A 14,913-nucleotide genomic window follows, 5' to 3' on the forward strand; every position below is an offset into this window, starting at 1 on the left:
CATTTGTTTTCCTTTTCTCTATAACTATTAGCAATTTTAAAAGTGTGTGACTCCAAAAGAAATAGAGCAATGCATTAAAAGAATACAGAATAGAATGTCTGCAGCAGTTGAAGTTAAGTCAAATGCAGGAGATGAAAGTGTCTAGGAAACTTAGATTCAAGGAGGAAAAAATATAGAGGAGTAGGTCAGGGAGGAGACTTGGTTATTTACTCGAAGTACTGAAGTCATATAAAGGAGTTTAGCTTTGACATGAGTAAGATAATAGAGAGCCTCTCATTTTCTAGAAGAAAGAATTGATCAAAAAATTTTCTGAAACATGATTCATTTGATGGAACAGAAAGACACGAGTTCAACATGAAAAAATTCCACAATTTTAAGTTCTACATCAGAATTGACTGATTGAAAAATAATCATCTTTTAAATGAGCTTGGAAGTTAATTCAATAGTTTCTTGATTCCTGATACAAATATTTAATGAAGACCTAAATAATGTCATGTTAATGTGTTGAGAATACATGGATGAGAAGACAAGGTCCCTGCCCTTTGCATAGTGTTAGATTCATACATTAATGATTATGAAAAATATAATATATAAAGTAATAAATGTATGCACAGGAAATAAAAAGTGGTTCAGCATTCTTGGAGTACAAAGTATAAGGGTGAATTGTTAGATATGAGGCAGGAAAATAACACTATGTATTTGCAATTAAAATGTTTTCATACATATATATACCATAGTATGTGTACTGATTCATGCAAAAAAAAAATCAAGTCTCTTATTTATGTTTAAATAGTCAATAAACTAGAACTAATTTTTATTTACTGTTTACTTCCTTTTTCAGCATGTGTTATTTTAGAAAGTTACCTTTCATCTTTGGGTATGGAGATTAGATTTATATATTTAAAGGAATGTTTTAATTGTATGGTTCAAGCAAATGGAAGAAACTATGAACATTCACAATATCTAGGACTAATCAGAATTTTTATTCTATTCGAGGTAGTAATTTTACCATTTGAATTTATTTATAAAATCGAAACAATCAATAAGAACTTAGTAGTAAAGCAATTAAGGAGTCAACAATTAATAATATAAAATTAGATACCTGTAGATAGTTAGAACAGTTATCAGAGCAACTGTTCCTTTCAAAATCGTACTTTTTCCTCTGCTCAAACCAATTTCTGATAGCAATACTTGCAGTAAATTCATTTTCAGGGCCGACCCATATATTTTCACCAATACCATTAAATTTAGGATGGGCCATATATAGTTCTTCTAAATGAGTATTACGCTCAAACACACATTTTTTCCCCCATGCTCTAGCAGTCCGTGACAAAGCTACATCCCAAGTCTGAAAAAAAATGCAAAAGGCAAAGAAAACAAAATAATAATAATGAAGGCTTTTTCATTATTTAGTTTATAATTTAGTTTATAATTAGAAATAATTATTTCATTATTTTCATAATTTAGTGCTCTAAATTATTTTCCTTGAATTCTCATAGTTAGACTTAAGGAAAACAATTCTTATTTTGTGCCTATGAGTCTGATTTGTGGAGTTTATTAAGGAGGAAAAGTGTTTTGAGATAATTATAAATGAAAAAACTATTTCCTGAGATGAAGGCCTATGCATATTTTGTAATTAGAAAGTCAGATTGTTAGATGATGCAAATGATTATAATATTCTTACCTGCAGTCTATTCAGAAAATGCATATTTTTAACCTCATGCTTTCTATACATAATAATACAATAATTTAACATATTTAAGAACTATTTATTGAGCACTGATTATATGCAAACTGTTGTACTTTGAGGAATAAAATGAAGTCAACATAAATTTTGTCCTCTAGTTGCTTATTGTTATTAGAACAACCTGGGATAATACATACATATATATATACACCTACATGTATATATAATTTTAACATATAGAGGTAGTTTGTCAATATTATACAGGAGGTACATGTAAAGCTTTATGGATGTTTCCAAAAATGTGAGAAAATGTCACAAGATGCTGCAATCTTCCATTTATGGAAACATCCAAAAATGTGCACTTCTGTCATATTTAGAGGCTTAGTATGATGTTCATTGTTTAGTTAAGGACAAGAACAAAAAAAAACCAAAAATACAAAAACCAATAGTTCTAAAACCAACATGCTAAAAATGTACGTTACAGTATATTTGAAAATAAACATTTCTAAAAACATTACTAAGATTTCCTTAGAGTTTTCTTGGTTAGTTTAATAGTTTAAACAGAAAGTATATTATAGAAAATAAATCAGGCTTTTAGCATATCCCCTGCCTCCCACACTATTTTCTTTCCCAAAGGTAATCATTGTTCTATCTCCATGTACATACTATCCAAAATAAGATATGTTAGGGTATTTTAGATGAATATTTTATGATTTTTGTCCTTACACTGTTTTAATCATACCACACACAATATTATTGGCCTGCCACATGCAGTTTTCACTCAGAGAGATTATTCCTTATTAGCACAAACAGATCTAACTAACTTTTTTTAAACTCTTCATAGTATTACATAGTGTGGCTAGGAGCATGTAATAAAGGTTATCATTCCACTATTGATGGCCCTTCTGATTCTTTACCATTTACAGACAAAGCTCCATGGACCATCTTTCTACTACCTAATTTTGCATATTGCTTACACAACACACCATATGCTTATAGTGCACTAATCACTATTCTAAGTGGGTTTTTTTTCATATTGAGATATAATTGGGACACAGCCCTGTATAAACTTAAGGTGTATAGCATAATACATGGGCTTCCCTGGTGTTCAGCTGGTAAAGAATCTGCCTGCAATATGGGAGACCTGGGTTGGATCCCTGCATTGGGACAATACCCTGAACAAAGGAACGACTACCCACACCAGGATTCTGGCCTGGAGAATTCCATGGGCTGTATAGTCCATGGGGTCACAAAGAGTTGTATAATACATCATGAAATGATTATCACAAAAAGTTTAGTGAACATCCATTACCTCATGCAGATATAAAATAAGGAGAAAAAAAAATTTTTCCCTTGTGATGAGAACTCAGAATTTGTTCTTTTAACACTTTCAGATAACATCAGCAGTAGCAATTATAGTAATCATTAGGACATTACATTCCTAGGATTTATTTACCTTAGAACTGGAAATTTGTACTTTTTTACCACTTTCATCCAATCCCTCCCCTACCCTCAATAACCACAAATCTGATCTCTTTTTCTATCAGTTTTTTTTTTAAAGTATAATTGACATACAATATATATCAGTTACTGGAGAACAACATAGTGGTTTGACATTTCCATACATTACAAAATGATCAACACAACAAGTCTAGGTACATCCTGTCTCTATACAAAGATATTACATTACTATTGACTATATTTTCCATGTAGTACATTTAATTTCCCTTACTCATATGTTTTGTCACTGTAAGTTTGTTAATTTTCCTCACCTATTTCACTCATTCCTTGCCCTCTCCTCTAGCAATCAATCATCTGTTTTTCTTTTTATCTGTGGCTGTTTCTGTATGGTATTTGTCTTTTTCTGTTTGACTTATTTCACCTAGCATAATACCTTCTAGGTCCATCCATGCTGTCGCAAATAGCAAGAATTCACTCCTTTTTTATGGCTGAGTAATATACCATTGTATATATCATATCTTCTCCATCCATTCCTCTATCCATGGCCACGTAGGTTGCTTCCATTTCTTGGCTATCGTGAATAATGGTGCAATAAAGGTGTAGATACCTTTTTGAATTAGTGTTTCCTTTTTTCACCCTTTGGAAAAATACCTAGAAGTGGAATTGCTGCCACTGGAATATTTACTGTCATGGTTCTATGAGTTGACTTTTTCCTTTTTTCTTTTTTTTCAGATTCCAAATATAAATGATACCATGCAGTATTTGGGGATCCCTGGTGGCTCAGTGGTAAACAATCTGCCTGCCAATGCAGGAGATGCAAGTTTGATCCCTGGGTCAGAAAATATCCTGGAGAAGGACATGGCAACCAACTCTAGTATTCCTGCTGGAAAATCCTATGGACAGTGGAGCCTGGCAGGCTACAGTCCATGGGGGTCACAAAATGAGTCAGAGATGACTGAGCAACTCAATTCATTTCAGTTGCTCAGTCGTGTCCGACTCTGCGACCCCATAGACTGCAACAAGCCAGGCCTTCCTGTCCATCACCAACTCCCGAAGCCTACACAAACCCGTGTTCCACTGTGTTGGTGATGCCATCCAACCATCTCATCCTCTGTCTTTCCCTTCTCCTCCTGCCCCCAATCCCTCCCAGCATCAGGGTCTTCTCAGCTCTTTGCATCATGTGGCCAAAGTATTGGAGTTTCAGCTTTAACATCAGCTCTTCCAATGAACATTCAGGACTGATTTCCTTTAGGATGGACAGGTTGGATCTCCTTGGAGTCCAAGGGACTCTCAAGAGTCTTCTCCAACACCATGGTTCAAAAGCATCAATTCTTTGGTGCTCAGCTTTCTTTATAGTCCAACTCTCACATCTATACATCTATACATGACTACTGGAAAAAACATAGCCTTGACTAGATGGAACTTTGTTGGCAAAGTAATGTCTCTGCTTTATAACGTTTCTTCCAAGGAGTAAGCATCTTTTTATTTCATGGCTGCAGTCACCATCTGCAGTGATTTTGGAGCACCCCAAAATAAAGTCTGCCACTGTTTCCACTGTTTGCCATGAGGTGATGGGACTGGATGTCATGATCTTTGTTTTTTGAATGTTGACCTTTAAGCCAACTTTTGCACTCTCCTCTTCCACTTTCATCAAGAGGCTCTTTAGTTCTTCTTCACTTTCTGCCATGAGGGTGGTGTCATCTGCATATCTGAGGTTACTGGTATTTCTCCCGGAAATCTTGATTCCAGCTTGTGCTTCATCCAGCCCAGCACTTCTCATGATGTACTCTGCATATAAGTTAAATAAGCAGGGTGACAATATACAGCCTTGACGTACTGCTTTACCTATTTGGAACCAGCCTGTTGTTCCATGTCTAGTTTTAACTGTTGCTTCCTGACCTGCACACAGGTTTCTCAAGAGGCAGGTCAGGTGGTCTGGTATTCCCATCTCTTTTAGAATTTTCTACAGTTTATTGTGATCCACACAGTCAAAGGCTCTGGCATAGTCAATAAAGCAGAAACAGATGTTTTTCTGAAACTCTCTTGCTTTTTCAATGATCCAGCAGATGTTAGCAATTTGATCTCTGGTTCCTCTGCCTTTTCTAGTTCCAGCTTGAACATCTGGAAGTTCACAGCTCAACTAAACATCAACAAAATGTAATATCTGTCTTTATCTGGCTTATTTCACTTAGGACAATGCCTTCAAGTTCCCTCCAATTGCTGTAAATGGCAGGATTTCCTTTTTTGTCATGGCTAAACCATGAGATGTCCATTGTCTGTATACAGACTGCTACTTCTTTGTTCATTCACTCATTGATGGACACATAGGTTGTTTCCGTATCTTCGCTATTATGAATAATGCTGCAATGAACATAAGAGTGCATACATCTCTGTGATATTCTGTTGTCATTTCCTTTGGATGCAGCTATCTAAGTGTGGTATTGCTGGATCACACAAAACTTTAAAAGAAGTTTTTTTGAGGAACCTTCACACTGTTTTCCCAAATTGTTGCATGAATATACATTTCTATTAACAATGCACAAAGGTTCCCTTTTCTCCTCATTCTCACAGACATTTGTTTTCTCCCGTCCTTTTATTTATTTTATTGAAAGATAATTGCTTTACAGAGTTTTGTTGTTTTCTATCAAACCTCAACATGAATCAGCCATAGGTATACATATATCCCCTCCCTTTTGAAACTCCCTCCCATCTCCCTCCCCATCCCACCCCGCCAGGTTGATACAGGGTCCATGTTTGAGTTTCCTAAGCCATACACAAATTCCCACTGGCTCTCTGTTTTACACATGGTAATGTAAGTTTCCATGTTACTCTTTCCATACATCTCACCCTCTCCTCCCCTCTCTCCATGTCTATATTCTCCATGTCTGCTTATCCATTGCTTCCCTGTAAATAAATTCTTCAGTACTATTTTTCTAGATTCCATATATATGTGTTAGAATAAATCTTTCTTTCTGACTCACTTCACTCTGTATAATAGGTTCTAGGTTCATCCACCTCATTAGAGCTGACTCAAAGGCGTTCCTTTTTATGGCTGAATAATATTCCATTGCACATGTGTATCACAACTTCTTTATCCATTCATCTGTCAATCGACATTTAGCTTCCTTCCATGTTCTAGCTATTGTAAATAGTGCTATAGTGAACAATGGGATACATGTGTCTTTTTCACCTTTGGTTTCCTCAGGGTATATGCCTACGAGTGGGATTGCTGGGTCATATGGTGGTTTTATTCCTAGTTTTTTAAGGAATCTCCATACTGTCGTCCATAGTGGCTGCATCAATTTACATTCCCACTAACAGTACAAGAGAGTTCCCTTTTCTCCACACCTTGTCCAGAATTTATTGTTTGTAGACTTTGTGATGATGGCCATTCTGACAGATGTGACGTGATATCTCATTGTACTTTTGATTTGCATTTCTCTAATAATGAGTGACACTGAACATCTTTTCATGTGTTTCTTAGCCATCTGTATATCTTCTTTGGAGAAATGTCTGTTTAGCTCTTTTCCCCACTTTGGATTGGGTTGTTTTTCTGGCATTGTGTTGTATGAGGCTGCTGGTATATTTTGGAAATTACTCCTTTGTCAGTTGTTTCATTTGCTATTATTTTCTCCCATTCTGAGGGTTGTTTTTTCACCTCGCTTATAGTTTTCTTTGCTGTGCAAAAGCTTTTAAGTTTAATCAGGTCCCACTTGTTTACTTTTCTTTTTTTTCTGTTACTCTAGGAGGTGGGTCATAGAGGATCTTGCTTTGATTTCTGCCATCGAGTGTTCTGCCTATGTTTTCCTCTAAGAGTTTTATAGTTTCTGGTCTTACACTTATATCTTTCATCCATTTTGAGGTTATCTTTGTGTATGGTGTTAGGAAGTGTTCTAATTTCATTCTTTTACATGTAGCTGTCCAGTTTTCCCAGCATCATTTATTGAAGAGACTGTCTTTGTCCCATTGTATGTTCTTGCTTCCTTTGTCAAAAATAAAGTACCCATAGGTGCATTGCTTTATTTCTGGGCTTTCTATCTTGTTCCATTGGTCTGTATTTCTGTTTTTGTGCCAGTACCATACTGTCTTGATGACTGGAGTTTGTAGTATAATCTGAAGTCAGGAAGGTTGATTCCTCCAGCTCCATTCTTCTTTCACAAGACTGCTTTGGTGTAAAGTTAGGTTGTCTATTCAATGGTTTTCTTGAGGTAGCATTGTATTGCTATAAACTTCCCTCGTTGAACTGCTTTTGCTGTATCCCATAGATATTTAGTTGTCACGTTTTGTCATTTGTCTCTAGAAATTTTTTGATTTCTCTTTTGATTTCTTCAGTAACCTGTTGATTATTTAGAAATGTGTTGTTTAATCTCCACGTGTTTGTGTTTTTTACACTTTTTTTTTCTTGTAATTGATATCTAGTCTCATAGCATTGTGGCCAGAGAAGATGCTTGATACGATTACAATTTTCTTAAATTTACTGAGGTTTGATTTGTGAACCACGATGTTGTCCACCCTGGAGACTGTTTCATGTGCACTTGAGAAGAAGGTGTATTCTTCTGCATTTGGATGGAATGTCCTGAAGATATCCATGAGATCCATCTCATTATTTATTTATTTATTTATTTTAAGAGATCCATCTCATTTAATGTCTCTTTTAAGACTTGTGTTTCCCTATTAATTTTCTGTTTTGATGATCTGTCCACTGGTGTGAGTGGGATGTTAAAGTCTCCTACTATTGTTGTGTTACTATCAATTGCTCCTCTTATGTCTGTTAGTGTTTCTCTTACGTATTAAGGTGCTCCTATGTTGGGTGCTTAAATATTTACAATTGTTATGTCTTCCTCTTGGATTGATTCCTTGATTATTATGTAGTGTCCTTCCTTATTTCTTGTAAACTTCTTTATTTTAAGGTCTGTTTTGTCTGATATGAGGATTGCTACCACAGCTTTCTTTTGCTTCCCATTTGCATGGAATATATTTTTCCATCCTTTCTCTCTCAGTCTATACGTGTCTTGAGGTCTGAGGTGGGTTTTTTGTAGACAGCATATATATGGGTCTTGTTTTTGTATCCATTCTGTCAGTCTGTGTCTTTTGGTTGGAGCATTGAATCTGTTTACATTTAAAGTAATTATTGATATATATGTTCCTATTTCCATTTTCTTAATTGTTTGGGGTTGATTTTGTAGATCTTTTTTTCTTCTCTTGTATTTCTTGACTATATAAGTCTCTTTAAAATTTGTTGTAAAGCTGGTTTGGTGGTACTGAATTCTGTTAACTTTTGCTTATCTGAAAAGCTTTTGATTTCTACATCAATTCTGAATGAGATCCTTGCTGGGTATAATAATCTTGGTTGTAGATTTTTCCCTTTCAGTACTTTAAATATATCCTGCCATTCCCCTCTGGCCTGCAGAGATTCTGCAAAAGATCAGCTGTTAAGCCTATGGGGTTTCCCTTGTATGTTACTTGTTGCTTCTCCCTTGCTGCTTTTACTATTCTTTCTTTGTGTTTAGTCCTTGTTAGTTTGATTAGTATGCATCTTGGCATGTTTCTCCTTGGTTTTATCTTGTATGGGACTCTTTGTGCCTCTTGGACTTGATTATTTCCTTTTCCATATTGGGGAAATTTTCAACTCTAATCTCTTCAAAAATTTTCTCACACCCTTTCTTTTTCACTTCTTCTCCTGGGACCCCTATAATTTGAAAGTTGGTGACTTTGATATTGTCCCAGAGGTCTCTGAGACTATCCTCAGTTCTTTTCATTTTTTTTTTTTTTTACTTTATTTGATTCATTCTTCTGCTTCAGATATTCTACTACTGATTCCTTCTAGAGTAGTTTTCATTTCAGTAATTCTGTTGTTTGTCTCTCTATCTCCTGTCTTTCTTGATGTGAGACATTCTAACAGATATGATGTGATATTTTATTGTAGTTTTAATTTGCATTTCCTGGATGATTAGTCATGTTGAGGACCTTTTTATGTACCTGTTGGCTAAAGCTATAAAATTCTTAGAAGAAACAAAGGGGACATGTTTCATGACATTGGATTTGGCAATGATTTCTTAGATATGCCACCAAAAGTATAGGTAACATGATAAAAAATAGATGAATTAGTCTTCATTACAATGAAAAACTTTTGTGTATCAAAAGATACTATTAACAGAATGAAAAGGCAACCTATGGAAAGGGGGAAAACAGTTGAAAATCATGTATTGTTAAGATATTTTATCTAGAATATATAAAAAATCCTCTCTCTATATATATATACGTGTGTATATAATATATAAAGAATTCTACATATGTAAAGAATAAAGATGTTCAACCTAACATCATTAGGGAAATGCAAATCAAAACCATAATGACATGACTTCACACCACTTATGAACTAAAAAAAAAAACAAACCAAAAACCCAGAAAACAAGTGTTGGCAAAGATTTGGAGAAATTGAAACCCTGTGTATTGCTAGTAGGAATGGGAACTGTGTAGCCACTATGAGAAAGAGAATATCAGTTCTTCAAAATTAAACAGAATTTCTACCCATTTTGGCGATTCCATTTCTGGGTATATAACCAATAGAAGTGAAAGCAGGGTATTGAAGAGATATTTATTCACATACCTATGTCCACAGTAGCATTATCCACAATAGCCAAAAGGTGGAAGAAATTCAAGTGTCCATCGACAGATGAATGGGTAAACGAAATATCATATATCCATAAAGTGAAATATTATTCAGCCTTTAAAAGGATGGAAATTCTGACACATGCTACAGCATGAACCCTGAAGACATGCTAAGTGAAACAAGACAATCTCAAAGAAAAACACTTCAGATTCTTATATGACATACCTGGAGCAGTCAAGGTTTCAAGACAGAAAAGCAAAATGGTAGTTGCCAGCAGCAAGAAGGGGATGGGGAGTTAGTGCTTAATTGGTGCAGTCTCAGTTGGGGAGGAGGAAAATGTTCTGGAGATGAACAGTGGTAGTGCTTGCACAACACTGTAAATGTATATAGAAATGTACATTTAAAAATGGTTAAAACCATAAATTTTGTGTTATGTATATTTTATAATTAAAAAAACCAATAGAATTTTCAGTTTAAAAACAAGGTAGAGCAGAACTACTAGGTTACATACAACAACAGCATGGACATGGGCAGGAGACAGAATTTGTGTGTTGTAGTATCTTTTTAATATTCAGAAGAAGGTTATAGATGTTGCTTAATTTTGGACTTTATAAAGATATACACTAAAATGTTGAGCATAACCAATGAAAATAAAATGTATGATTTCCAAACGTGTCAAGGCAAAGTTCTAAGTAGAACATACTATTATGATAGACTATATTATTTACTGGTTATTATTTATATCCTAGAAAAGCTAAGGGAAAAATAGACATCAACTTTTAGAAAGAACAGAAGGATAAAATTTTGACTGGGGCTTTAAACTGTACCCAAAACACTATTCCTTCAAAAATGTTCACATATGAAGATATATACGGTAGGGACACAAATTATTCTCTATGCTTTAAGTTTGAAATAAAATTTTTTGAGATTAAGAATACAAAATCTATTAAAAGTTGTATTAAAAAATTTTGTGATTATTCATTATCAGGAGGAAGGTCACTGTTCAAACTTGAAAGAAATAAAAGTAATCACAAAGTGTGAAAGGGTGAAAAATATATATATATATATCACTCTCAAATATTCTCAAATTCTAACTAAATTCAAAAGATAAAAACTTTACCTTCAGCAGATACAATACTAGTATATTTATATAAGAAAATATATAAAGAGAAGAAGAAACTTAATACAAAAGGTAAAGAAAATGACCAAGAAAGAAAAAACTATGTCCAATCAAAATAAGGCTTTAAAATTAACATTAAAGGAACGTTCCCTTTTTATAATTTATTAGTTTATCAAAGAATTGAAAACACCCAGTCAGTCAGATGTGGTGAAAACAGAGTAATTCTACACTTTTAATGTTTGCTTACATTGGCACAGTCCTTCAATACTGTATTTCCTATGTATCGTCCACATAGAAAAAAACCATTCTTTTTCACATTCCTGGAATTTTTCCTAAAGAACTAATCCAGAAGGAAGAAAAGGCTGACATCTAGGAAGACGGTCCTTGCGATATTTACAATGTATATTGGAAGCTCCTAATTGCCCTGTAGTTACTTAATTAATTGTGCATTCCTTTTTAATGACAATCATGAAGACTCCACAGCACCAAAGGAAAAGCTGATGAGATATTATAAAGAAATAGCGGGAAATGCAACGGAGAAGTTAGAACAACAACGTTAGAGAATGCAAAATCAGGTCTGGTCTAGGAAGACGTGAATGAAACACCCTCTAGAGCGCAAAATTTAGGCTGGATACCAAAAAACTCAATAGCCATGATAAAAAAATATTTTAAAAAGGCAAAACTGGTGTGAAAACATCCATGGTAAAACTTCAGAATTTTAAGTAAAAACCGAATCTGTCTTCTCCCTTGCACTATCCTGAGCGGGGCACGCGTGTCTCTCCCCAGTTCAAGCTTAAAGATCCTGGCTTTGCTTAAATTGATACGATTTTCATCAAGAGCAGTTTTGCATTGATTTTCAAATTAAAAAACAACACTGCATTAAACTGTCATTTTCTCGAATGGAAAGTTCCCTTAAATCTTGCACCCTAGGCGAGGAGCTCTACTCACCCCAGTCCCAGCCCTGTGCAAACCTTTGCTGACGAGAATGCGTTAGAGTGATAGTGGTTTTCATTTCTTGAATGGGTAAATTTTACGTGTATTTTTAAATCCAAACTCTTAAGTGTGGTTCCCCACAACCTTCAGCAGAGCAGTGGCCCAAACTCTGCGGCTGAGGGGGCGCACCCTGCAGGGGTTGTCGGAGGTTTAGGCAACCGCCTTAGGGCCTCACCATGAAGCGCATGTTAGCCGCTCGGGGCAAGACGTTGCCCCGGACCTCATTGTGGAGGTTCACGTACTCATTGATAAACCTTACGTCCTCCTCGTCAGGCAAAAGATTCGCGTTCAAACCGGAACCCAGCAGTAGCAGCCAGAACTCACATAGCCACACCTTCCAAATGCCCGTCTGCGTCAAAGGAAACCATCGGGCGTACCACTCCACGGAGAAGCGCAGGGCCGCCATAGTCCACCTGCCGCGGACAGGCCAGTGCGCACGCGCAGGCTCGCCCCGGCGGCCTACCAGTCAACGCGGAGGGGCGGTGCAGGCAGCGGGCCCCGCCTCTCCGGAGCGGAGGGAAAAGTATCAGCAAGAAGCAAAACAGCGAGCGAAGACTCGTGAAAACCATCTGCAGAATTACCCGAAACAGACGGCTGAGGTACGAGAGTGCAGGTTTTTCTCTAAAGTAATGTTGGCAAATATCTAGAATCGGTTTTTGACAGCAGATGATGTGTCATCCTTTATTAATGAGTCGACTACAGAGTAAATGTCAATTGCTGAGTAAATAACCTGAGTAATTTGCGAATTCTGTGCTACTGATGAAAATTCAGTCTAAAAAAAGAAATCCTTGCTAGTTATGGTGGGATTTTAGTGCAAGATGCTCCTTTTATTTCCATCCTGGGGAAGAATATCCTCTTGTAGACCAACTTCCTCATTGAGATTTTCACAATGTTTTAATGATCCTTTGTGGGAAACTGCAGGATAAATGAGAAGAGTGGAAAGCTGAGCAGGTAGGGGCTAGATTAGGGCTCATCGAATTCTCATAAAGTTGAAGTATTTTCTTTTTTTTTTTTTTCCTTCCGTCAGCATGTATAGACAGTCTGAAATATCAATATCATCTCTGATAAATTGTCATGATAACCGTCGACAACACTTTTTTCTTTTTTTTTTTTGATTTTCATTTGTTTCAGACAAAAATGGCTAGTGTCCCAGCGATTCTTTTTAGCTTCATATATTTTGCTCAAGAAAACTTGCTTTGAAGAATGTAAGCTGTAGCCATTAAAAAAAAATTGTTTTGGGGTACATATTTACATATCATATATTGTCCTGGATAGTGTTAAGAAGATATTCAAAATCATTGACAAGGGACAGAATTTTGCCATAAAAAAAGCATTGCAGTTGCTTGACAAAAAATATCTAAAAATGCACGTGCTTGAAAAAATTATCTATGGTAGGACTTCCCTGATGGTCCAGTGGTTAAGAATCTGCCTTCCAATGCAGGGGGCACAGGTTCAATCCTTGGTCAGGGAACTAAAATCCCACATGCCTCCAGGCACCTGAAACCTGTGCTCACTAACAAGAGAAAGTCCAAGCACAACAACCAAGACCCAGCACAGCCAAAAAAAGAAAAAATGGTGTACACAATAGAAAGCAGCATAGCTCACAAGATGTTTTCATTCATGCCTTTTTTCATTAAATGTATATTACCAGGTAGTGTGTTAGGTGGGTGAGAAAGGCCAATGAACAAGGCAAAAATCCTGCTTCCAAGTAGCTTACAGTCTGGAGAACTAGCAAACTGGGGCCTTCTATGCCATGGGAGAAACACAAAGCCAAAGTACTCTGGCATTACGCGTGGGACAGCTAACCCCCTTTTTGAGGACTAGGTAAGCCTGTGTGGGGAATGTGACATCAAGAAAGTGAAGCACACAAGATAAAGAGTGCTTTCTAAACAAAGAGAAAAGGATACAATATCCCAGGAGATCAAAAAGGTTTTAGTATGACCAGAGCATACTGTGGGGGTGAAGGTGACAAGTGATGAAAGATGGAATTCCTTCATTATGTTGGTTCTGTTGTTAGACTATGAAAATTGCTATGTTAAAGCACAAGATAAATGGAATAATGCCATCTTAGACTAGCAAGAAGTATTAGACTTTAGTCCCAATGTATTAGACTTACTCTGGACACATCATTGATAGGGAAGTCACTATGTCTTAGGTAGCTCATTCCATTGCTGGACATCTTACTCATTGATTTAAAACGTATTTCTTTAGGGCGTCTGTGTGTCAGACCTACACTAGGTGTTAGAGACATAAATTCTCAACAAACGAGATTCGTAGTCTATCCACATGAAGTTTTCAGTTAAAGGCTGTTGTTCAGTTGTCAAGTTGTGTCTGACTCTTTGAAACCCCATGGACTGCAGCACACCAGGCTTCCCTGTCCTTCACTGTCTCCCGGAGCTTGCTCAAACTTAATTAAAGGTGATACAGACAAATAATCAAATAACTGTAATACAGAGTAATAAATGCTATTTTAAAATTCATTTTAAAAATTATTTCAGAAGTTGTTTCATTTGTTCTCTATTGGGGTAAAAAATACGTGACATAAAACTTAGCATTTTAATCATTTTTAGTGTAAAATTTGTGGTGATTATGTTCACAGTGTTGTTCCCAGAAATATCAGGTGCAGTTTTACATGCTCAGAAAGTATCAGCTCATTTAAATCATAAATACCTTAAGAAACACATATTATTATGTTTAAAAATTTTATTGAAGTATAGTTGATTTGTAGTGTGTTTAATTTCTGCTTTAAAGCAAAGTGATTCAGTCATAAATATTCTTTTTCATATTCTATTCCATTATGGTTTGTCACAGGATGTGGAATATAGTTCCCTGTGCTATGCAATAGGAACTTGTTTATCCATCCTGTATGTGTTTGCCTCTGCTAATCCCAGACTCCCAGGCCTTTGCTCCTACACCTCCCTCACCCTTGGCAACCACAAATCTGTTATTTTATCAGGGAGTTTGTTTTTGTTTTGTAGATATGTTTGTTTCTGTAGTATTTTAGATTCCACGTATAAGTGATATCATCTGATATTTGTC

At 35.9% G+C, this 14,913-nt stretch overlaps 1 protein-coding gene across 1 annotated transcript in view; it reads right to left on the reverse strand.

The window, feature by feature from the left end:
- Positions 1 to 12,280, reverse strand: part of GLIPR1L2 (GLIPR1 like 2) — a 31,618-nt gene extending 19,338 nt beyond the window's left edge. Inside the window, exons 1-2 of the mRNA XM_043446479.1 lie at positions 12,050 to 12,280; positions 1,103 to 1,348 (exon numbers count right to left, since the gene is read on the reverse strand). Coding sequence (XP_043302414.1) covers positions 1,103 to 1,348; positions 12,050 to 12,280 — 477 coding nt within the window. The remainder of the gene's footprint in view (positions 1 to 1,102; positions 1,349 to 12,049) is intronic.
- Positions 12,281 to 14,913: the final 2,633 nt, after the last annotated feature.

The sequence above is a fragment of the Cervus canadensis genome, chromosome 25, assembly GCF_019320065.1.
Source record: "Cervus canadensis isolate Bull #8, Minnesota chromosome 25, ASM1932006v1, whole genome shotgun sequence".
NCBI classification, from domain to species: domain Eukaryota; kingdom Metazoa; phylum Chordata; class Mammalia; order Artiodactyla; family Cervidae; genus Cervus; species Cervus canadensis.